Source organism: Mus musculus, chromosome 2, assembly GCF_000001635.26.
Source record: "Mus musculus strain C57BL/6J chromosome 2, GRCm38.p6 C57BL/6J".
In the NCBI taxonomy this organism is placed as follows: domain Eukaryota; kingdom Metazoa; phylum Chordata; class Mammalia; order Rodentia; family Muridae; genus Mus; species Mus musculus.
In genome coordinates, this window is record NC_000068.7 from 40,810,993 (window position 1) to 40,837,098 (window position 26,106).

At 36.6% G+C, this 26,106-nt stretch overlaps 1 protein-coding gene across 8 annotated transcripts in view; it reads right to left on the minus strand.

The window, feature by feature from the left end:
- Lrp1b (low density lipoprotein-related protein 1B) overlaps nucleotides 1–26,106 on the minus strand; it is a 2,058,309-nt gene that overhangs the window by 215,703 nt on the left and 1,816,500 nt on the right. For all 8 annotated transcript variants that reach the window (XR_374143.4, XM_006498463.4, XM_006498461.4 and 5 more), the window contains 2 exons: nucleotides 11,515–11,703; nucleotides 10,594–10,742 (listed from right to left, as the gene is read on the minus strand). Coding sequence is in view for 7 of the 8 variants with exons in the window: in XM_006498463.4 (XP_006498526.1) it covers nucleotides 10,594–10,742; nucleotides 11,515–11,703 (338 nt within the window). In the remaining variant the exon portion in view is untranslated. The remainder of the gene's footprint in view (nucleotides 1–10,593; nucleotides 10,743–11,514; nucleotides 11,704–26,106) is intronic.

Genomic DNA, 26,106 nt, shown 5'->3' on the forward strand with positions numbered 1-26,106 from the left:
TTGACTTAACAATGCCCACAAGCAGGCTCATGCATTTCCATATTGTCTCAAGAGCTGCTTTACTCACAATGGGTCAGGTAAGTAGCTACTACAGAGAATGGTCATAAAAGCCTCAAACATTTATCTAGTCCCATACAGATAATGTCTGTCAAACACTAAACAAGGTAAAAAATGACCAAGGCTATCAGGGAGAGATATCAACATCAAATAATTAAATAAATTTGAGTTAGTTGAAGAGAATTACATAATAATCTTCATGACTTCAGTAAAAATAAGGCCAGCTCTCATTCTTTAGATACTGTGTATAGATAAAACTGGAAGATTCCTTCCAGCTGAATAATCACAATACTGTAATTTCATGAGTGTTCTGAAACAACAACAACAAAACAAAACAAAAAACAAAAAACCCACAACTACCAAAGATCAGAATTTGTAGCTGACACATAAATATTGTTATTTCTGCAAGAATACTTCAGTAGAGTTATTTTTCAAATATTAGAATTATTAAAAACATATACAATAGAAGGTAGTAGATTTGAATGTGCTCAGAGTACAATTATATGTGTATGAAAATTTCTTTTTTTTTGTTTTTTGTTTGTTTGTTTGTTTTTCAAGAAAGGGTTTCTCTGTGTAGCCCAGGCTGTCCTGGAGCTTACTTTGTAGACCAGGCTGGCCTTGAATCAGAAATCCGCCTGCCTCTGCCTCCCGAGTGCTGGGATTAAAGGCATGCACCACCACGCCCAGCAGAAAATTTCTTAATAGAACATATTATATGAGCAACTAATACATGTTAACTGTTTTACATGTATATGATTACGAAAGGTAAGGAGAGGGCATTTACACTAAAGGTAGACAGATTAATCTGAAATAGTCTCTGTTGATTTTATTTCATTGGTGTATTTATTCACTTGTTGTTTTGTTTATACTTAAAGCAGGAAATAGCTCAGTAGGCTGGACAAACCTTGAACTCATGGTAATACTTTCAAGTACTAGGATCAAAGATATGACAAAAATAAAGGAAGGAAGAAAACAAGAATGAAGGAAGGAAGGAAAGAATAAAAAGGAAAAAGAAAAAGGAGACACAGAGGATATTTATGTAATAAAATTTAATATGCAAAGTTAACATTCTAGTCACTGAAAGCTCCAAAGTCAAATGGTATTTGTTTACAAATCTTTCCATTTAAAATGCCTAAAGTAGCCATGGGAAAGGTAGAATGGGAAAACATAGTTCAACCATGACTTTTGGATTAACTATGGAAGAGAAGATTGATTAAGGAAAATAATAGTTGGCATTCTTCCATTGCAATATTGACTTATAGGCAATTGAGCCTATGAGGCATTTATTAAGAGAAGCTTGGAGAAGTCACAGCTTACTCTGTATACAATGAAGTAGTCCTGACCCTCAGTGGAGCCAGTAAGTCAGGGCATAAAACTGGTCATTGATTTGTTTTGTTTGTTTGTTTTGTTTGTTTATTTGTTTTGTTTTTGGTTTGGTTTTGACATATAGTCTCATTTAGCACAGTATTCCATAAAGCTTGGTAAATTGCTGAGTATGGCCTTGAACTTCTGTTCCTCTGGCCTCTCTATTGCATATGTGAGAATATAACTATGCATCTCTACATCACATGTTAAGGGGATACTGGGAATTTATCTATGCATGAGGCAAACATTTTACTCACTTAGAATTCCATGCTTAGAGTTTAATGCTAGCTTCACTTCTGTACAGTTATGCACAGTAACCCAAAGGCTCGGTCAATTTGATACTTAGTAATCTTGGGGCAGTACAAAAATTTACTTCTTAATAATATTTAAATTAAAAGAAAAGCAAATTTTCTGAACAGAGAACCAATGTATCTGTAGTAGTTGACATTAAATCACTAAAAGTAAATAATAAACAAATGTAGTCAATCTCTTTTGGTCATCAAATTATAATCTTTATTTGTTTGTTTGAGACAGGTTCTCATTGTCCAGCTCTGGCCATGTTGGAACTCACCATGTAGGCCTGGGTGGTATTTAACTCAAATAGATGAAAGTTCCTCTGCCCCGCAGCCACTGGAATTAAAGGTGCATGCCACTACACCCAGCTTCTTCTTTATTTTATTTTATTTTATTTTATTTTATTTTATTTTTAAAAAGCAAGCTTATATTCATTCAGATATAGAAATCTTGAGTGAATTCACTTCTAAAGTTATTTTATTTTTTGAAATATCATATATTAATTCTCATGCAAAGGATTTGGCACGGAAACCTGTAACTTGACAATTTTGCTTTGGTTCAATTATCTTGAATAGAAATGGATATGAAATCTGTTTGTTAATTTAAAATGCAACTGCTTTATAAGAAAGCCATTGTTGTTAGCAAGTGCTGAATGAGTCTGGATAACATGGAGCTGATTCTGGATAGAATTATAATACAAGATTGAATTTTATTCTTGTAGTAATTTGGGAAGGGATAGAGATCACTAGCCTTAGGGGAAATATTTCTATTCAACTGATTTTCTATAATTTTCTTATCCTGTGGTCATGTCTGTTGTGTTTTTCATAAGTTACCAGAGAGGAAAAATGAAAAATACCTTTATGGACAGTCGACACTTTGGGGAAATGAGACTAAGTCTGAAGGCAATTGCCCTGAACATTAAATATTTCCAGTCATTACAGCATATCAAAGCATATATGTGAAAGGAATCCATGTCCTTGGAGTATCTTCAAAGTATCCCCAGTTATGACGGGGAAATTTCTAATATATATTTAAAAATCACTAAATATATTTGATTTAAATAATAAACTGTGGGACTTACACATAATATGAGATTCTGCTCTCATTTCATTCTAGTAAGAACATAAAGGAGATTTAAGTCAAAGAAACCAAAATAAAGCACGCTAATATTACTTAGAATGATAACCAACATTTTATTTTTGATTTCTTCTATCTCACTTGTAGATTCCATTTTTTCATATTTAAACTCAATAATATTTAAAATAAAATATAAAATGCAACTGCATTAAAAATAAAAATATAAAAGAGGACTGTCCCACCACTTAAGTGTGGGACCTTTAAAGGCAGCCTGGCTTCTGGTTTCAGGTTTAAAACCCCGGTGACCCAGCAGGTGATCCTGCAAGGAAAGGTAGGTATTTTACCATGCTTCTAGACACCAGGCTCCTGACAAGAAGCCTCAGATCTCCATAATTCTGTGGCTAGCAGTCATGTAAGGGCAATGCCCTAAGCCTCTCCACAGATCATGTAGCCTCAAGCCTCCATTTTAACGAGGTACCTAAAGGCCTAAAGGGCTTAGCCAGTTACGCTCTCCTTCCAAGACACTCTTCCCTGCAAAAGGTAATTAACCTCAAGCCTGCCCTGAGAAAATAGGGTACTGTTTTACTTATCAAACTCTCCCCCATGGCAAGAAATGCCCCCTTTTAAAAAAGATTTAATTTATTATATGTAAGTACAACATAGCTGTCTTCAGACTCATCAGAAGAGGGCCTCATATCTCACTATGGATGGTTCTGAGCCACTATGTGGTTGCTGGAATTTGAAGTCAGGGCTTTTGGAAAAGCAGTCTGTGCTCTTAACCACTGAGCCATCTCTCCAGCCCCAATAAATGCCTCAAAACCAAGACTGGTGTTCAATGCCCCAGTGTAGGGGATGGAGGATGGGTTAGGGGATCACATTTGAAATGTAAATAAAGAAAATATCCAAGAAAATAAATCGGAAGAGAAAACAAAACAAAACAAAAAACCAAAAACAAAGCATGGAGTGTCTCTTCTCATTGGGACCCACCTTGGGGAACAATGTAGCAGGTCTTTAAGGAGCCCTGTCTAATCTCCCACATGAGGCCTCCCTGTGCTCCCAGCCATGGACTCCACCAAGCCAAGCTGCCCACCGAACAAGCCAAGGACTCTCTTGCCCCGGTAGGACCCAGCCAGAGCTCTTCTCCCACCCTTTTCATTTCAGCCCTGAGCTAGAGTCAATTCCACTCTCAGCTTTTCTGTGGCATCCAGCAGCATCTATGGTGCCCAAGAGTCTGAGAAACTGCTGTTCCCAGCCTCTGTGCAGGTCTGTGGGACCCACACCCCCAGACTCTGGCAGTTCACAAGAGCTCAGACTGAAATTTCCCACCCCTGGAGTGGGGTCCTGCAGCTTCTTACAGACTGACACTTGCCTGGCAACAGTTTGGGGAATGAGCAGTCAAAACTTCCCTGTCCTGCCTCTCTGAGCAGCCCAAGCCCAGAGCAGACTCAGGACCCCTCTTTAACCCACACCCTGCACCTAGGATTAAGGAGCAGTCCAGTGACCCTGGAGCAAGTGGAAGTGTCGCCCCCTCCCACCCCCACTCCCACCCCACAGCAGCATTCAAGTTTGAGAGGAATGGATGCTATTTATGATCTCCTCACTCAAGATACATCATGGTAGACTATATAGTGAACTATGAATTGTTATGTTGTACATGATGATGAATTAATTATTTGATTGGCGGTAATCACCAGTCATTTGGAGTCACTATAAGAAGTAGGGTAGCTAAGGGAAATAAATGAGAGAAGGGGAGTGTTCTCTGTTAATTTCCTTAAAGAAAGTAAGCAAGAGATAGAATCCAAGGATGATTGATACTTTGTGTATCAAACAGGAAAACACAGAAATGTCCCTAGTCTCAAAGAGTAAATGAGCATTTACAACTTCTAGCTCAAAGAATTCAGCTGTATCCACAACCCCAAAACAAGTAGAGAACAAAGCTTTTTTTAAAGTGCTTATCAGAGAGGATGGGCTAGGTACTAATTGCAGAGACTTATTTGATATTCATGAATAGGTGAAAGAAAGCAGGCCATGTGGAGTCCTGAGCCATACATTGGGGCTCTTTCCTTCAAATAGTGATGGCATTAGAGCTAACAGATGTTGGTGAAAGGTATGGATCTCAGGAGGACTGAGACACTGTTTAACTGAGCCCACCTCACCTTTAAATCCCCCAAAATGGGAAGTAAATTGCTACTGGATCAACTGAACAGCCAAAGAAATTTTAGGACTTGGATTTGGAGCTTTTTTTATTTTCTATTACATTTTTATTATTTAAAACTATTTTAACATTAATTTAATTTGATCATATTCTCCCTCTACCCCAATCATTCAAGTTTTTTTTGCCCACCCCCTAACCATCAAACTTTGTTATTTCAAACAAAACAAAACAAAACAAAACAAAAACAAACAAAAAAACATAGACAAGCCAATACAACAACGCCCTGCCTGAATCCAAGAAAACAAAATACAACAAAACCCCAAACAAAAACAAACAAAAAATCATTGTAAAATATAAACAAATTAAAGCACACACACACACAGAAACTCTGGAATCCATATGTTGGTCAACAACTCTTGAATATGAGTCATGTCACTTCTGTGGAGAAAATTGACATTTTTCCTATCCCAGAAGATATAAATGGCAATTCAATTGTTAACCTTGACCCCAGTGGCTTAGTTTTTACTAATTCCCTCATTTTCTTAAAATATAAAAATAGAATAAAATAAAATAAAATAAAATATAATATAATATTATAGGACAAAACAAAACCATCATATTATAACTGGGGAAGAAAAACCAAGATAAGGGAAAGAGCTGAAGAAAGGAATAAGAATCAGAGAGCCACTCATTCACACACTCAAGAATCCTATAAAAACCCTACTGGAAACTGGTAATAAAACCTCCGAGGAGTTAGTGAAGACTACTGCAGACCCACTTATGCTGTTTCACTCTCTGTTCATTTATATGAGCTTTGCTATTGGTGATTTATAGGACCTTATTTCTTTGGTGTCCTCTATGTCCTCTGGCTCTTACTTTCTTTCTTCCTCCTCTTCTATGGGGTTCTTTGAGCTCTGAGAGAAGTGGTGTGAGAGTATATCCCATTGAAGGCTGAGGATTTCAAGACATGCTCTCTGAGTAATGTCTGGCTGTGTGTTTTTGTATTCATTCTCATCTGCTATAGGAGGAAGCTTCTCTGATGATGGCTTCTCATATTTTCAACAAGGCTCAGATGTACGAGTATAGCAACATAACAGTAGGAGTCATCTAATCATTACATTTTTTTCTCTTTTTTTCTTAGTTCAGTATTATTTGGCTTTGCCTTAGGTATTCAGATATTCTCAGGTTCTTGGTCACCTAAGAAGTGCCAGGTATGGGTTCCATCTACTGGAGTAAGCTTTAAGTTAGATCAGCTATTGGTTTATTACACTCACAAGATTTGTGCTATCATTGTCTTAGCATCACTTTCAAGTAGTACACCATTGTAAATAAAGGGGTTGTGGCTGGCTTCGTATATATGTTTCTCCTTTAACAGCATGCTAAGTATTTTCCTGTACCAAAGAAGCTGGAGTGAAAGGGTAAAGGGTCTATGGAGCTACCAGCTTGACATTTCTGTATTTAACAAGGTGTGTAGGTGTTGTCTTTATCACAGGGTCATGTCATCAGTTTATTGAGATCAACCTATAGCTTTGGCAAAAGTATGGATTGTTTGGGGATTTCCAAGCAGGCTCCTTTGGCCATCTATTCAATTGGAATTACCCCATTCCTATTATTGATAGTTTATTTTGTGATAAGACATGGCCATTTGAGATTCTGTCTACCCCAGTATTTGATGATTTCGTTTGGATATCCTCCATGTATGTATATATTTTTATCTGTATCAGTATGGATACAGACCAAACATTAGGTTTCCATACTACCCCTTAATTTTATTTCTCTTCCCCCATATTCCCTCTCACAGTCCCTTTCTTAATTCTCCCATTCCTTCCTCTCCTCCATATCTGTCTATTCATGTTTTGTTTCCTAGAAGGATATGTATGGAAATGTGTTTAAAGCAGGATTTGAGAATGTTTGAACAAGAATATCCAGTACAGACTGCCAAGAATAGAAATCAAACCAAAACAGAGAAGTCATTAATCCTATAGTCATTGTGACCTAAACTTCAGAATTGGAAGGGAGGAAAACAGACATTGATGGGAAAAGTAATCCTAAGGAATTATTGTAGAATACTCTGATACTATGAGGACCCTAAAGAAAATGAACTTAGTTTTTAAAGAAGGGTGATTGATTTGGTAAGTGAGGAACCTGGAGAAACATGCTGATGTATATGTGAATTTAGGGAAAGAAGGAATATTTCCAGATGACTTTGCTGTCAGATAAGTGAACTTGATAAGGACTTTCTAAAACCATGGCAGCCACCTTCTGTTAAGGGTCCAGATCCAAAGTCTGACCTGTGAGCTGTGGAGAAGAATCATATCTTCCAAAGTCAGAAAAGAAGGGGGAAATTAAGTGCTGAACCAAAAAACCTAAAACAGTGTGCTCTTCAAGTCCCATCCAATGGTCCACTCTTGCTATCAAAGCCAATAGCATATTGAAGTTGCCTGGAACAGTTTATCCAAACACTCCTTCCCCACACCACATAACAAAATAAATAATCAAAGAAGAAAAACAGCAACAACCAAAACAACAAATATCAACAACAACGAAAAAAAGTTTCTCCTTTACCTAAGGGAAGCCAATCAAGAAGTTTCTACAATTTCAACAAAGATTAAAACCGAGAAACAGAACCAAAGCTACATGTGGAATAATTGCCAAGTAGGCCAAAATCCGATAGACCTAGATGCACTCATAGGGAGGAGCTCTAAAGAGAGAGATCCTGTAATTTTGATGATATGGGTGTCCTGGAGAACTTGTTGCATCTTACTGCAAACAAACTAAAGTTACCTGAAAGAGTATTGCCTGGCCTTTGAAATGTTAGACATCCTTCAGCTCAAATCTGGAAGACACCAAAAGAAGTTACTACCAATCTATCAATACCCACTTTTAAAAGAATGTGAGTTGCTCTTCAAAGCCTTCAGGTGCTCAAGTAAACAGCAACTTCCCTAATGCCCCTAATGCCACTAGCAATTTCAGTGCCTTCGAGTGCTTCTAGCATAAACATAGCAATTTCCCTAATGTCACTAAAAATCAAAACAAAAGTAGAAGGAGATGATGTGCGGAAATTCCTTGGATAAATTTAGAGCCCAGATTATTGAATTGCACTTCTGGTTTTTGTTTTGGTTTGGTTTGGTTTGGTTTGGTTTGGTTTGGTTTGGTTTGATTTGGTTTGGTTTGGTTTGGTTTGGTTTGGTTTGGTTTGGTTTGGTTTGGTTTTGGTTTTTGGTTTTGTTTTTTTGTTTTTGGGCTTTTTGCTTGACAATACTTAGTCTGTATAAAAGGAAAAGAAAGTTCACAGTCTTTTGTTAAATTAGAAGTTGTATTATTTTTAAAGATTTCTGTACTATAAAATTGTAAGAACTGTAGAAATAATCTTTGAGATAAATGATGTGAGAGGAAGAGATTAGCTTCATAGTAATTGGAGGCATTGCTCTCCTAGCAAACATAGGGCCATAACCTCTTTCCTGTCTCTCTGTGTCTTTCTGTCTCTGTCTCTGTCTCTGTCTCTGTTTCTGTCTCTCCCTCTGTGTGTATGTATGTATGTATGTATGTATGTATGTATGTATGTATGTATGTGTGTATGTGCCTGTGAGCATTTATACATGCATGCACACACACATTCACAATTATTTATTGTTTCTTAGGCAGAATTACACTCTTGTGTTCGCTTGTCTGCAGTAAAACTCTGATCACCAGGGAACAAATGACTAAAGACTTTCTCATAGCAAAATGGAAATTTGGAAATTTCACAAGAGAGTGCTAATAAAGTTTTTATTTTAAAATGAAAAGGGTTACTTTCATCCTTAAATTTTACTGATATGAATAATGAGGTTGTTGAGAATATTTTCCACTGGCTTACATTTCCATCACATATATTCTGAACAGCAAACCTCTGTCACCTCTGCTATGAGATCAGGACTATGATGTCTTTACTAGGATATCTGCAGCTTAAACTGAAGATATACACTCATATATTTCAGATGCAGCAGGGATGAAGGTAACTACTATTATTTCATCTGAGGAATTGCGTCCATTCAATTATTATAAAAGTATTTTGAAAATATAATTTCACTTATCTAAAACCCATTTTAAAGGCCATTTTCTCTTGATGTAGTGGGAATTTGGTCAGGTAACAAAGGCTCCATCCTGCCTGATGAATGCCTCTCTTTCTGGGAACGTAGTTTAGATATCTTGAGAGTAGCTGTACTTTTAAGTTTGATTATTTTGGTTGTTTTATCTCCATACAAATTTAAACTACTTTCATTATAAAATTAAAATTGTTCAGTATTTATACCATACACTTAGTTATATTATTGAAACTTGGCTGAGGCCTTAATATCATAAAAATATAATCTATAAGACATACATAATGAGAGTGCTATGGCTTGTGTTCTCTTACAATGCTCTCATTAAGATATACATAATGAGAGTGCAATAATTGTGTTCTCTTACAGTGCTCTCTAAATTGCTCACCATTTGCCTTCACTACTGCGACCTTAGATTTAAGAGCCACCAGAAATATGCAATAAATTTGGTTTCTTCATAAATTCACAGGTTTATGGAATTCAGTTACATAGCATAAGGAAATGGGTTAAGTTAATTATCCAAATTAAAAGATGAGAAAAGACACCAGAAAACTTAAGAAACAAACCCAGATGACCCCATGAGGATGAAGCAGAACCAGGGGAGTAGCCAGATTGTGTTCCATTCACCAGATTCCCTTAATATCTACCAATACTGGCTTCATGTGTGTAAGTTCAGTTCTGTATTCAGAGGTGAGCTGAGCTGGTACTGGCTTCTCGGTTTCAGAGAGGCTCAGTTGAAAAGAAAGTCTTTGGCAAGCATGTTCCCCTTGGCTGCCAAAAATGAGCCAAGTCTGAGCATAGAATTTAAAGAATAATTTACTCTTTAAATAAATACCCTTGCCTTATTTATCAACTTGATCTCAAACCAAAAAAGATATTGACTCTAGTGTAACAATGTGTAGGTCTAGTGTCATATGCCTACTGTATAAAAATATAATAAACTTAATACAATTAACTGCATACTATTAATTCCCATTAAGTAGGATTTTTTTCTGGAATATCTTCATTGAGAATAAACAAAGTTTGATTGGTTTTTTTCACAAGTGAATTACATTTATTATGTATTCAATAAAGCTAATCATTTTTCATTGAATTAACCCTTTCATTGTGTTTGCAGAGTGTAATGGTAAGGCAGGGTTTATTATCCAGGATCTAACTTGATTATTTAAACTCCATCTTTACTACATAAATCCTTTATCACAATTTCTTTTGACCTGTGTAAAATGCCCTTGAATCCTGCAGTTCCTCTCTTAGAGGATTGGAGTCATAATTTTCTCTGAACTGGTACAATTGCTTTCTTTTCTCTTTGTTTATATTCTGGCCTCTATTTTTTCTCTAATTCTGCAAGTCTTATTCTAAGCATTTGCATTAAATTGTTTTTCCCTTATTCCATGACCAGTGTCACAGAAGGAGTATTATATTCCTAGAATGAGCACCTATTTTATTGTACAAATAACAAAACAACTAGTTTTTATCTTTCTTATAACCATAAGAAAACTCAGGCCAAATATTAATAACAATACACACAAACAATGGAGGAGATGATTTCATAACTCAACTTACCTGACTGGCTGTGCAGTTGGATAAGCAAGTTCTATTATCAGCTGCAAGGTAGAAGTTGGTAGGACATGCACAGGTGTGGGTCTTCCCAGGGCCTAAAAGGCACAAATGGCTGCATCCTCCATTATTTACTGTGCAAAGATGTTTGGAGACTAAGGACAAGAAAAACACAGCAAAACACAATCATCAAGACCAGTAATGTAATATGATGTTGAATGTTCAAGTTTATAATTTATAGTTGAATAAAGCTTTGTCATTTGCAGCTATTAAAGTTATGGGTATATATTATGAATGCTATTCAATCTCTGATTTCATTCATTTTAAATGGCTTCTAAAAAACAATCATGTTAGTTAAAAATAATCACTCATCAATAAAGTAAACAAAGACTAGAAGCATTTGGGATAAAATAACACATATGTTCAGAAATATAAATGTAAAATAAAACAATGAAACAATGAACTACAACAAAAAACATGAAGTTTTGTCTTTTAGTTCAGGAAAGCAGTCAGACATTTACTCCACATGGTCTTGTAGTATCCTATGAGGCACATTAAATATTTCCAATTTTAGTATCCCAAACTATTGAAATAGAATTCTTTGTAGCCAGAGTTCTGGAAAATAAGCATCCTAGAGCTCTACAGTATTGAATTATTCTAATGATGTATTCTTTCATTGTTTTCAACTCAGTTTAGTATGATTTGAACAAATCAATAAATCTTTATGCTATTGTTGAGCATCTAATCACCTGCTGCAATACAAATATTTGATATGAACTGGCTTTATCGTGTAAGATAAAGCTAAACCATGGAATCAGATCATTCTTATCAAGAATGAAATTAGACTTAATCTTGAAATAAAAAAAAAAAAAGAAATGTTGCTGGAAGATGTTAATGCATTATGAAAACCATGGAGAGAATAATTACCATCGGGTTGTCTATAAGAATGATACACCTGGATATCTGTGATGGCATGCCATGAGTTAATCAGTGAAAGTCTGTCTGCTCCCGAGGTTTTATGGACACGGCTGAGTGACTTGGTTTTCCCATCAGTCCAGTAGATGTAGTCTTCAAACAAAGTGAGTGCAATCACCCCTGGAATATCTTGATTAGGGACTGTAATAGGAGATGGTAAGATTAATGTTCAGTCTTGGAGGACTGCCAGTTAAACTATTCAATACTACATGGGCAGACAGATACTACAGCTACAGACTTCTGAATAATTGCTATGACAACCTGTCAGGTTGGCAAGGTTCTTTATTACTGGTTAAGAGAATGCAAAAGAGAATGCACCAGAGTTTGCTATGCTCATATTTAGCTTGGTTTAACAACTGAGAAGAGAATGAATGTTGTCAAGTTCACCATTATAGAAAATAAGTAGTATCCAATATTGAAAATTCAAAATATGGAGTCAGTTCCCCCCTTTCTCTGCCCCCCTCTGTCTGTCTCTGTCTGTCTCTCTCCCTCTGTGTCTCTGTCTGTCTCTCTCCCTCTGTGTCTCTGTCTCAGTCTCTCTCTCTCTCTCTCTCTCTCTCTCTCTCTGTTGCCTGTACTTCATACAGTAAATTTTGAATTTTTTCTTTAAAGTTAATTGATTAGCTTCTGCCACATAAAATGATTACATAATATTTCCAAGATGAAATGTCTACTATCTGAAAGTAGAGTGCCATGAAACAACTATAAAGCATTTCATTTCATTTAAATGATTGAGATTTTATGCTTGTTTTTATCTTAAGTTGATGTAAGACTGAAAGAAAAAATATATAAAGCAATTTGGCTGCTTATTTCAATTAATCTTTAATTATGACATTTATTATAAATGAGGAGTTAAATGTAAACACTGATTGACATTCACAATATGAATGAGTCCCGGTGGCAAATAAATGTACTAAATCCTTTGGTGCTGACCAGGTTTGTCTTTTTGAAAATAATTTTTTCGATGAAGAATTGTTTGGTATGTCTTCAAATTTTTCAAGCACAAAATATGTTGCAAATGATAATAGATTTTTTTCAGCTTCTGAATTATCAACGTTATCAAATAATAAATTTCAGAAAAAGAAAAATTTGAGATATGTACAAAGAAGCTAATATGTTGGGTATTTAACTATTTAATGTTCCAAGAAAATGTTAACTAATGCAATTTTGGCAATACTATTTTTTCATTATTAGATTTTAATGAATGAAAATGAATGTTTGACATGTTCAGTAGCAACTGGGAAAATATCAGAGTTTCAGTACAATTTATCATGTTCATGAAATATAAGGCATCTTTTTAAATTTGTGTTGTCAAAAAGTAGACATTTTAAAACTCTCACGTATTGTGTTTAAGATAAATCAAATAGAATCTGAGAATTTACTATGATTCAGTCACAAATAAAAGAAAGAAAGTGGGATTAATAAACTTTCACATTAAATCATTTATTATCAATAGTATGGGTTCTATAAAGAAATGTACCTAGACAAGAAACTGTGTATATGAAAAAAGATAAAATTTGAGAGAATTTAGAAACATTAGGCATTAGGAATTCTTGAGTTTAGTTCCCCTTGTCCTTGAAACTTACCTCTCCCTGTAACCTGTGTTATTGATACAGAACACATGTCTAAATAAGTTAAGTCCAATTGAGTAGAAAAATGAGAAGCGCACTTAACCATAAAGAATGATGTATGCTATGGATACAGACTACTCCAGTGTTCTTCCTCTGCTTTAAATGGCAAAATAAAATGAAAAAAAAATAAAAAGGTAGCAATTGGGTGAATCATGGTATAGGTTCAGCTTTATTTTAAACTTTCCCAACCTGTCATATATATTTTGAAATACATAGAAATGTTCAATTTATATATCTTTGAACTTGAAGAAATTAATTATAAAATGACTACAGGCTCAAAGTTAATCATTACTTTAAACTCCCAGTCTACAGAGATTCAATTAACTTCTGTGGAAAGATACAGTTACTGTAAAAATTGATAAACTAGCACCAACTAGTATTTTGAAAGTAGTATAATCATTCCCAATATGCAGAACTAACTGGCACTTAATTATACTTCTAAGTACCTGGGTGCCTCAGAAGTATCCTAAACTAGCATTTCCTAGTTCAGCAAACACCTTTCAGTCCCAAATACAAAGAAAACTGAGTATAGCAATACTGCAGTAGGGTAATAACTTCATATACTTTATTTCATCTCAAATTTCCAAAACTCTATTGTGAAGATTTATATACTTTATCTCATATTGCCAAAACTCCATTATGAAGTATTATTCTTCTTAATACTTATTCATGCAAAGAAGAGGTGGTCAAAATGACTAAGTAACAAACTGGTTTTTAAATGTGAATTTTTTCTCTGCTGCTAAGATCCTAGCACTTCACCATCCCTGTACTTCACTTAAGAAGATGGAGCTGGCAGAGCAAGAAAACCAAAGATTCACGCCTTATGCTTTCTTAATAACCTTAATTACTGCATTGTGTTGTAATGATCTCCAAATATGGGCAATTTACTGGATAAGTAACTAATTATGACCTTCTTTAGAAATTTTATTATTAAATAGTCACCAAAAATTTATGGGCATCAGGGTCCATGAAGTGGCTAAGCCCATAAGGGTGCTTGTTAACCAAGCCTAATAACTAGGGTTGATTAAAAGGGGAGAACCATAGGGGTAGCCTGTGAGCATACACTCATACAATTTGATAAAAATTAAAAATTTATTACTTCAGCAAAGCATCATCTTATTTACACTGGATAACATGTAGCTAAAAGTACTGAACCTGTAGAAAATTCAGGTCAACATGAAAGTAGTCTATTTTCTCAAACTGTCTTTCTTTTTGTTTCAATTTTCTGTTTGGCACTGAAGTACAGAATTGGCATTGTTTGCTTTAAAATAAAATTCTAAGTCTCCCATCTGGTCGATATACTTTCTTCTCAAACACTATCAAACACGGCCACTGTGTACATAGAAAATGAAGCTAAAATACGAAACTATGCTTACAGGTGAGAAACTGTGTCAATCCATCTAATCTGACCTAGTTCATCAAACTGGCCTTCTCAGGAACCAGGATAGTGTCAGGGCCACAAACCACACCAACAGAAATCAAGCAAAAGATGGTAAATCAAGATGAAATACTCCTCCACCATACAGTGTGAGATTCATCTGTCAGGACTGGATCTCCTCAGAAGGGGTTAAGTGTTTATTTATACAGTGATGAAAATAATTGCAGTATATATTAACTGCAAAATGACAAGTATAAATGGATGACTGCCGGTTTTTCTTGATTAACATAAAAGATTTCAACCTACACTGATTACATAAAACATATTTGAATTAAACATTGAATTTCCACATAAGAAACTAGGCTTTTTGTACACAAATCAAATACTTTGTTTGCTTATATATTTTACACTGCAAATATATAGAGAGGTGTATATATGCACATACATTAAATATGCATGTATATAAATGTAAAATATCTTTAACTATGACACACACACACACTTCAGAGCATTAAGAAAGATGTTTTACAATGAAATTAGACAACTAATTTAGCTGAAAAACTATCTTCTCAGAATGAGAAGGTGTAAGAGGAACACTGAACAAACACTACCAAAGCAATATGGAAGGATTTAGGGGCAACAATACCAATATTTTCTCAAAACTATGTATCTATAATTTAAGTACAAATGTAACATGAATATTATCCATGATTTTATGACTTAATAGGAAAGCAATCAGAGAAGTAACTTAAGGAATGTCTTATCTTCAGTATTTAAAGGGCACACAAAAAAGAAAGAAAAATGGAAATGATAGATTGGTTGTAGTTTAATGAGTGATTAGTATATGTTTAAAGTCCTTACTATAGTTGTTTTTATTCAATATTCAATGGCATTGGCATTGTCTATTGAAATCTTTCCAGCATTCTGCTCAAGCACTAGGCTTCTAATTCTCATTTCATCAACTATATATTTCAGGAGAATGTAATTGATATTTGGCAAAGCGTAGTATCAAGTATCACTTTGGAGTTTTCTATGTCAGTCAATTTGGAGAGTATCCATGGTTATATGATACTAAAGATAAAAGATAAAAGATAAAAGATGGCACCAGGGTGTGCTTCTGGCATTGGTGCAAGCCTTAATGCTTGAAATATTGTCATAGCACTATAGACTACTCAGTTCTGGATAGCATCTAACAAGCTAAATAAAGTACGGTTCTTGATAGCAGTACCCTAATTTCATATTTTTTTATTTGACTTTGAATATAGAAAAACAAAAATTAAAAGAAAGTTTCCTTTTGAAAAACCCCATAGTGTTATGGAGGATACACTGGGATGCTGGCAGAATTGCCTTGATTAGCTGCACCATACCAAGTAGATATTCTACTAGCAGGCTCTGACTAGCCTCTAATTTCTCCTGTAAGAATGATTTTTTGCATTCAAGTACTACTTTTATTATTTACTAACCCCTTTTTATATGTGTTTTGTATGGTGAGTTTGCCTATGTGTGTGTAATGAATCTGGGGAAATGCGTGCAGATACCAGAGGACAGTGGTAGTGTTTCCTCTATTACTTTCCACCTTAGATTTTGGGACAGTTTTTCTCACTAAACTGAAGTTGTCTGTTTATCTACGATGGTTGGCTAGAGAGATCTGGACCTCCACCTGCACAACTGCTTTATTCTAGAATTATTGGTTTTTAAGTATGTTTTGTAGATTTACACTCAAGTCTTCTTGCTTTATAACCTTTAAGTTGTATTTTTTTAATTGTTGTTTTATACCTATGTTGCAATTCGAATGTGAATGGCCCCATAAGCTCATATATTGACTGTTCGTCTCCCAGTTGGTGGAACAAGTTGGGAATGATTAGGAAGCATGGTCTGATTAGAGGAGGTGTGTTACAGAGGGTGGGCTCTGAGGTCCCTATAGCCTGCTGTCATTCCAAATTAGTTCTCTTTCTTTCTGCCTCCTACTTGTGGATCAGATATAAGGCCTGAGCTACTGCTCCAGTGCACGCTTGCAGGTCTGCTGCCATGCTCCACTTAATGGTGGCCATGGCCTCTAACCCTCTGAAACTGTGAGTCCCAGTTCCTGTTGTGTTTTACAAGTCAGTTTGGTCATGGTGACTGTACAGCAATAAGAAATAACTAGGAAAACTCACAGCCTTCCTTTTAATTTATTAGGTAAGAAAATATCTATATAGACTTGATCAGTTTCTAAGGTAAAACAAAGTTAGATAGGACAATCGCCAGATTATGGGATACTTTTACAATGTAACCAAGTTAAAGGAGAACTTAAGATCACGATTGGCTTTTATTTATATTATACAACATGCATTTATTGATTATGCCTTCTGTATTATTTAAAAATACCTGAATAAAATTACCTGTTAAGGTTGAACTGGCTCTTTCTTTATAAATTCATATATTTGAAAGAATAATCTCCTAATACTGTAATGGTGACCAACCTTTCTAATGAAACCTAAATCTTTCTGTCCTTTCCTAACGTACTCTAAGACTCTTCCAACTGCTTTATCCGCAATGCCATCAACGTGAAGAGCAAGCCCCTCTACACTTGAAATACTTTACAGGAACTTTTGACTTCCTCCTTGTGTTTAATCTATGCAATCTGTATCATAATATGCAGCTTTTCAGAGACAATAAAGTCATTTTATTGAAGGCACTGTCTACAGTGTAGTGGGCATGAATAAGGTATAGATTTTTTTCTTTTATCTCTAATCAGACTCTAATCAGAATCCACTAAAAAAAAATTAAAAAAAAAACCTGCTGAGAGAAAATGAACCTCCCAAGAATAGGATTGTCCACTGTTAGACATTTTGCATAGAGGGAGAAAGGAGGAAAAATGTTTCAGACTTTTCTCTTGTATATCATCAAATAATGAAGTAAAACTAAGTTGAACCCAGATCCTAAAGCATCCTGGTAATGTAATTAAAAAGTATCCACCTTACAGAGGTAGACAAGGGCAAAGACTTACATGTAGGAAAACTAGAGCCATCCAATTAATATTTCATATTTACTATGTTGTCTAATGCATTTCTTCCTGGGTCAATACCCAGCAGCACTCTTTGTAAATGTTCAAACTATTCATCCAAACCAAAATAACACTTTATAACAGAGAACATCACTAGTTACACATTTTAAAATTCCCCAACAGAACTTTTTACCTTACTATCTTTATAGAAGGGTATGAACACAAGTATGAAGGTAAGGTGTAAACTAAAATAGCTTAGCAAGACAGTCAAAACAATTGAAACAAATCAGAAAATACTTAGCATTAAAAGGCATAAAGTGTGATTGAAAGGGATGAAGAAAATGCACAGGGCATGAGAGAGATGCTAAAAGTAGCTGCAATAAAAATGGTTTATCATGCAAGAGAAAAATGAAGTATTTATGACAATGACCAATAGGTTGGAGGAATATACTTCCTAGTTCATGAAGACTAAGAGAGATCACTGGGTAGGAAAATATTCAGAGTGCACAGATCTTCAGAAAATCAGGGCAGAGACAGTTATAGAGAGCACCACCAAACAACACAACTGGGAAGCAATGGCACCTCATGGCAAGGATAACTCTCCTTTGCCAATTGCATGCCCCTATTAATAATTATTTATATAATTATTTTTAAAGGTAATTTTTATCTTTAAATTCCAAAAAGTATATATTTATATTTCTCACTTTATAATCTTTTTTGCCTTTTATGCAATCTTATTTAATTTTTTTTCTTTTTCTAATGTTTTATTAAGTATTTTCTTCATTTACATTTCAAATGCTATCCTGAAAGTCCCTTATACCCTCCCCCATACCTACTCACCTACCCACCCACTCCCACTTCTTGGCCCTGGTGTTCCCCTGTACTGGGGCATAAAAAGTTTGCAAGACCCAGGGGCCTCTCTTCCCAATGATGGCCGACTAGGTCATCTTCTGCTACATATGCAGCTAGAAATACGAGCTCTGGGGGTTACTGGTTAGTTCATATTGTTGTTCCACCTAAAGGGTTGCAGGCCCCTTTAGCTCCTTGGGTACTTTCTCTAGCTCCTCAATTGGGGGCCCTGTGATCCATCCATTAGCTGACTGTGAGCATCCACTTCTGTGTTTGCTAGGCCCCGGCATAGTCTCACAAGAGACAGCTACATCTGGGTCCTTTCAATAAAATCTTGCTAGTGTATGCAATGGTGTCAGCGTTTGGATGCTGATTATGGGGTGGATCCCTGGATATGGCAGTCTCTACATGGTCCATCCTTTCATCACAGCTCCAAACTTTGTCTCTGTAACTCCCTCCATGGGTGTTTTGTTCCCAATTCGAAGAAGGGGCAAAGTGTCCACACTTTGGTCTCTGTTCTTCTTGAGTTTCATGTGTTTAGAAAAATTGTATCTTGGTTATTTAAAGTTTCTGGGCTAATATCCACTTCTCAGTGAGTACATATCATGTGAGTTCTTTTTAATTGGGTTACCTCACTCAAGATGATACCCTCCAGATCCATCCATTTGCCTAGGAATTTCATAAATTCATTGTTTTTAATAGCTGAGTAGTACTCCATTGTGTAAATGTACGACATTTCTGTATCCATTTCTCTGCTGAGGGACATCTGGGTTCTTTCCAACTTCTGGCTACTATAAATAACGCTGCTATGAACATAGTAGAGCATGTGCTCTTATTACCAGTTGGAACATCTTCTGGATATATGCCCAGGAGAGGTATTGCTGGATCCTCTGATATTACTATGTCCAATTTTCTGAGGAACTTCCAGACTGATTTCCAGATTAGTTGTACATGCTTGCAATCCCACCAATAATGGAGGAGTGTTCCTCTTTCTCCACATCCTCATCAGCATCTGCTGTCACCTGAATTTTTGATCTTAGCCATTCTGACTGGTGTGAGGTGAAATCTCAGGGTTGTTTTGATTTGCATTTCCCTGATGATTAAGGATGTTGAACTTTTTTTTTTTCAGGTGCTTCTAAGCCATTCAATAATACTTAGTTGGGAATTCTTTGTTTAGCTATGTGCCCCAATTTTTAATGGGGTTATTTGATTTTTCTGGAGTCTACCTTCTTGAGTTCTTTATATATTTTGGATATTGGTCCCCTATTTGATTTAGGATTTGTAAAGATCCTTTCCCAGTCTGTTGGTGGCCTTTTTGTCTTATTGACAGTGTCTTTTGCCTTACAGAAGATTTGCAATTTTATGAGGTCCCATTTGTCCATTTGTCAATTCTTGATCTTACTGCACAAGCCATTGCTGTTCTAGTCAGGAATTTTTTCCCTGTGCCCATATCTTCGAGGCTTTTCCCCACTGTCTCCTCTATAAGTTTCAATGTCTCTGGTTTTATGTGGAGTTCTTTGATACACTTAGGCTTGAAATTATTACAAGTCCCTTATCCCTTCCCATTGATGCCAGATGAGGTAATCCTCTACTACAATTGTAGCTTGAGCCATGGACCCATCCCTAATGCAACTCTTATTTTCTCACCTATACCCCATAAATGACTTTAGAAACCCATTCTCCAGGAAGCTGTATGAGATCAATTAATTTTTATTAGTATTTTCTTTGGGATGAAAAGACAGTTGTTCACAAATTCCCAGTAAAAGTCACACAACACCAACTTTATCTGCATTCCTGGATCTGTACTCCATTCCTGGGGCCACAACAGAGATTGGCTCTCAAGAGACCTGCTGCCACTAAGGACACCCAGATGACATACTCATGACCTAATCCCCCATCTGCTGGGACCCTGGAAAGCCCAGCAGCCTTGAGGTTTGTTACATCACCTCTGTGCTCCATCTTCTGGGCCACACATATAACTAGAATCCCAGATATGCACTCTACTCCCTGAACTGCAGCTCAGCCTGCAAACCTGGAGGCTTGCTGTTGCTACAGACTGCCAGCTCTATCTGCAGTCCCATAGGGCTAATACTACCAGGGACTATCAAGTCAGCTAACACCAGGGACAATCAGATGGCTAAAGACCAGGGCAAGAACAAAATCAAAAAAAGTTAGGGCAATATGACACTATCAAAACCCATCTCCCCTACTAGAGCAAGCCGTGGGTATCTGAACATACCTGAAAGCAAAACAATGACCTTATATTTCATCTTATAAAGATAATAGAGGTCATTAAAGAGGAAATGAATGAATCCCTTAAAAATACAAGAAAATCTAATCAAACAGGTGAAGGAAATGAATAAAACAGTTCAAGACCTGAAAGTGGAAATAGATGCAATAAAGAAAACACAAGCAGAGGCAACCTTGTAGATGATAAATCTCGGAAAGAGGACAGAAAGTACAAACTCAAGCATTACTGACAGAATACGATATATGGAAGAAAGAATCTAAGATGTAAAAGATACAAAAGAAGAAATTGATACCTCTGTCTAAAAAATAAGGCAAACCTAAAAGTTTCTAACACAAAACATCCAGGAAATATGGGATACTATGAAAAGACCAAATGTAAAAATAATAGGAATAGAAGAAAGGTAAGGGTTCCTGGATCCCGCCAAGACTAGTCTGCACAGGTGAGAGTGTGGAATACAGAAATTAACAGCTTCTGGGACAGGCAGAAGCCACAGAGCTTCTGAGGCAGACCCCATTTCGGGCTCCTGACATCCGGGCAGCTTCCCTGACAGAGGAGAGGTGTTCGCCCCCCACCCCCGGGAGGGCTTTGCCAGAGCACCCCAGGGAGCCATCTTGGTTCACAGATCCCTCTGAGACTAGTCTGCACAGGTGAGAGTGTGGACTACAGAAGCTAACAGCTTCTGGGACAGGCCCTGTTTCTGGCCTTCATCTTCTGCCAGGAGGCAGGTCCGAACGCCACATATCTGTCCACCTTCCCTGCAAGAGGAGAGCTTGCCTGCAGAGAGTGCTCTGACCACTGAAACTCAGGAGAGTCCTAGTCTCCCAGGTCTGCTGATAGAGGCTAACAGAATCACAAGAGGAACAAGCACTAACCAGAGACAACTATAACAACTAACTCCAGAGATTACCAGATAGTGAAAGGCAAACATAAGATTATTACTAACAGAAACCAAGACCATTTACCATCATCAGAATCCAGCACTCCCATCTCAGCCAGTCCTGGGCACCCCAACACACCCGGAAAGATAGACCCGGATTTAAAAGCATATCTCATGATGATGGTAGAGGACATCAAGAAGGACTTTAATAACTCACTTAAAGAAATACAGGAGAACACTGCTAAAAAGTTACAAGTCCTTAAAGAAAAAGAGAAAAACACAGACAAACATGTAGAAGTCCTTAAAGAAAAACAGGAAAGCACATATAAACAGGTGATGGAAATGAATAAAACCATACTAGACCTAAAAAAGGAAGTAGACACAATAAAGAAAACCGAAAGTGAGGCAACGCTGGTGATAGAAACCCTAGGAAAGAAATCTGGAACTATAGATGCAAGCATCAGCAACAGAATACAAGAGATGGAAGAGAGAATCTCAGGTGTAGAAGATTCCATAGAGAACATCAGCACAACAATCAAAGAAAATGCAAAATGCAAAAAGATCCTAACTCAAAACATCCAGGAAATCCAGGACACAATGAGAAGACCAAACCTACTGATAGTAGGAGTAGATGAAAATGAAGATTTTCAACTTAAAGGGCCAGCAAATATCTTCAACAAAATTATAGAAGAAAACTTCCCAAGCCTGAAGAAAGAGATGCCCATGAACAAAACTACAGAACTCCAAAGAGACGGAACCAGAAGAGAAATTCCTCCCGACACATAATAATCAGAACAACAAATACACTAAATAAAGATAGAATGTCAAAAATAGTAAGGGAAAAGGGTCAAGTAACATATAAAGGCAGGCCTATCAGAATTACACCAGATTTTTCACCAGAGAGTATGAAAGCCACAAGATCCTGAACAGATGTTATACAGACACTAAGAGAACATAAATGCCAGCCCAGGCTACTCTACCTAGCCAAACTTTCAATTACCATTGATGGAGAAACCAATGTATTCCACAAAAAAAAAAAAAAAAAAAAAAATCCACACATTATCTTTCCTCGAATCCAGCCCTTCAAAGGATAAAAACAGAAAAAATCAATGCAAGGATGGAAACCACATCCTAGAAAAAGCAAGAAAGTAATCCTTCAACAAACCTAAAAGAAGACAGACACAAGAACAGAATGCCAACTTTAACAACAAAAATAATAGGGAGCAACAATTACATTTCCTTAATATCTCTTAATATCAATGGACTCAATTCCCCAATAAAAAGGCATAGACTAACAGACTGGCTACACAAAAGGGACCCAACATTTTGCTGCTTACAGGAAACCCATCTCAGGGAAAAAGACAGACACTACCTCAGAATGAAAGACTGGAAAACAATTTTCCAAGCAAATGGTCTGAAGAAACAAGCTGGAGTAGCCATTCTAATATCTAATAAAATCGACTTCTAAACCAAAGTTATCAAAAAAGACAAGGAGGGGCACTTCATACCCATCAAAGGCAAAATCTTCCAAAAGGAACTCTCAATTCTGAATATCTATGCTCCAAATGCAAGGGCAGCCACATTCATTAAAGAAACTTTAATAAAGCTCAAAGCACACATTGCATCTCACATGATATTAGTGGGAGACTTCAACACACCCTTTCATAGATGGGCAGATCATGGAAACAGAAACTAAACATACACAGTAAACATAACAGCAGTTATGAAACAAATGGACTTAACAGATATCTACAGAACATTTTATCCTAAAATAAAAGGATGTACCTTCTTCTCAGCACCTCATGGTACCTTCTCCAAAATTGACCATATAATTGGTCACAAAACAGGCCTCAACAGATACAAAAATATTGAAATTGTACCATGCATTCTATGAGATCACAATTGGAAAAAGGTTGATCTTCAATAACAACATAAATAATGGAAAGCTAACATTCACGTGGAAACTGAATAACACTCTTCTCAATGATACCTTGGTCAAGGAAGGAATAAAGAAAGAAATGAAAGACTTTTTAGAGTTTAATGAAAATGAAGCTACAACATACCCACACTTATGGGACACAATGAAAGCATTTCTAAGAGGAAACCTCATAGCTCTGAGTGCCTCCAAAAACTAGAGAGAGCACACACTAGCAGCTTGACCACACACCTAAAAGCTCTAGAACAAAGGGAAGCAAATTCACCCAAGAGGAGTAGGCTGCAGGAAATAATCAAACTCAGGGGTGAAATCAACCAAGTGGAAACAAGAAGGACTGGTCAAACAATCAACCAAACCAGGAGCTGGTTCTTTCAGAAAATCAACAAGATATATAAACCCTTAGTCAGACTCACTAGAGGGCACATAGACAGCATGCTAATTAACAAAATCAGAAATAAAAAGGGAGACATAACAACAGATCCTGAAGAAATCCAAAGCACCATCATATCCTTCTACAAAAGGCCATACTCAACAAAAGTGTAAAACCTGGATGAAATGAAGAATTTTCTAGAAAGATACCAGGTAACAAAGTAAAATCAGGATCAGTTTAATGATATAAACAGTCCTATATTCCCTAAATAAATAGAAGCAGTCATTAATAGTCTCCCAATCAAAAAAAAAGCACAGGACCAGATGGTTTAGTGCAGAGTTCTATCAGACCTTCAAAGAAGATCTAATTCCAGTCCTTCACAAACTATTCCACAAAATAGAAGCAGAAGGTACTCTACCCAATTCAGTCTATGAAGCCACAATTACTCTGACACCTAAACGACAGAAAGACCCAACAAAGATAGAGAACTTCAGACCAATTTCCTTTATGAATATCGATGCAAAAATACTCAATAAAATTCTCGCTAACCAAATCCAAGAACACATCATGTAGAAGAATGAGAATTGATCCATTCCTATCTAAGGTCAAATCTAAGTGGATCAAGGAACTCCACATAAAACCAGAGACAGTGAAACTTATAGAGGAGAAAGTGGGGAAAGGCCTCGAAGATATGGGCACAGGGGAAAATTTCCTGAATGGAATAGCAATAGCTTGTGCTGTGAGATCAAGATTGACAAATGGGACCTCATAAAATTGCAAAGCTTTTGTAAGGCAAAAGACACCGTCAATAAGACAAAAAGTCCACCAACAGATTGGGAAAGGATATTTACGTACCCTAAATCAGATAGGGGACTAATCTGATTATATATATCTATATCTATCTATCTATATATATATATATATATATATATATATATATATATATCAAGAAGGTAGACTCCAGAAAATCAAATAAACCCATTAAAAAATGGGGCTCAGAGCTAAACAAAGAATTCTCACCTGAGGAATACTGAATGCCTGAGAAGCACTGAAAAAATATTCAGCATCCTTAATCATCAGGAAAATGCAAATGGAAAATGCAAATCAAAACAACCCTGAGATTCCACCTCACACCAGTCAGAATGGCTAAGATCAAAAATTCAGGTGACAGCAAATGCTGGTGAGGATGTGTAGAGGAACACTCCTCCATTGTTGGTGGGATTGCAAGCTTGTACAACCACTCTGAAAATCAGTCTGGCGGTTCCTCAGAAAATTGGACATAGTACTACTGGAGGATACTGCAATACCTTTCCTGGGCATATATCCAGATGTTCCAAACAGTAAGAAGGACACATGCTCTACTATGTTCATAGCAGCCTTATTTATAATATCCAGAAGCTGGAAAGAACCCAGATGTCCCTCAACAGAGGAATGGATACAGAAATGTGGTAGATTTACACAATGGAGTACTACTCAGCTATTAAAAAGAATGAATTTAGGAAATTCCTAGGCAAATGGTTGGACTTGGAGGGCATCATCCTGAGTGAGGTAACCCAATCACAAAAGAACTCCCATGATATGTACTCACTGATAAGTGCCTATTAGCCCAGAAATTTAGAATACCCAAGATATAAGATACAATTTGCAAAACACATGAAACTCAAGAAGAACTAAGAACAAAGTGTGGACACTTTGCCTTTTCTTAGAATTGGGAACAAAACACCCATAAAAGGAGTTACAAAGACCCAGTTTGGAGCTGAGATGAAAGGACAGACCATCTAGAGGCTGCCATATCTGGGCATCCATCCCATAATCAGCCTCCAAACGCTGATACCATTTCATACACTAGCAAGATTTAGCTGAAAGGACCCTGATATAGCTGTCTCTTGTGAGCCTATTCTTGGGCCTAGCAAACACAGAAGTGGATGCTCACAGTCAACTATTGGATAGATCACAGGGCCCCCAATTGAGGAGCTAGAGAAAGTACGCAAGGAGCTAAAGGGATCTGCAACCCTATAGGTGGAACAACAATATGAACTAACCAGTACCCTCCGGAGTTCATGTCTCTAGCTGCATATGTATCAGAAGATGGCCTAGTTGGCCACCGGTGGAAAGAGAGGCCCATTGGTCTTGCAAACTTTATATGCCTCAGTACAGGTGAATGTCAGGGCCAAGAAGTGGGAGTGGGTGGATAGGGGAGTGGGGGGGGGGGTGGCATGGCGGACTTTTGGGATAGCATTGGAAATGTAAATGAAGAAAATACCTA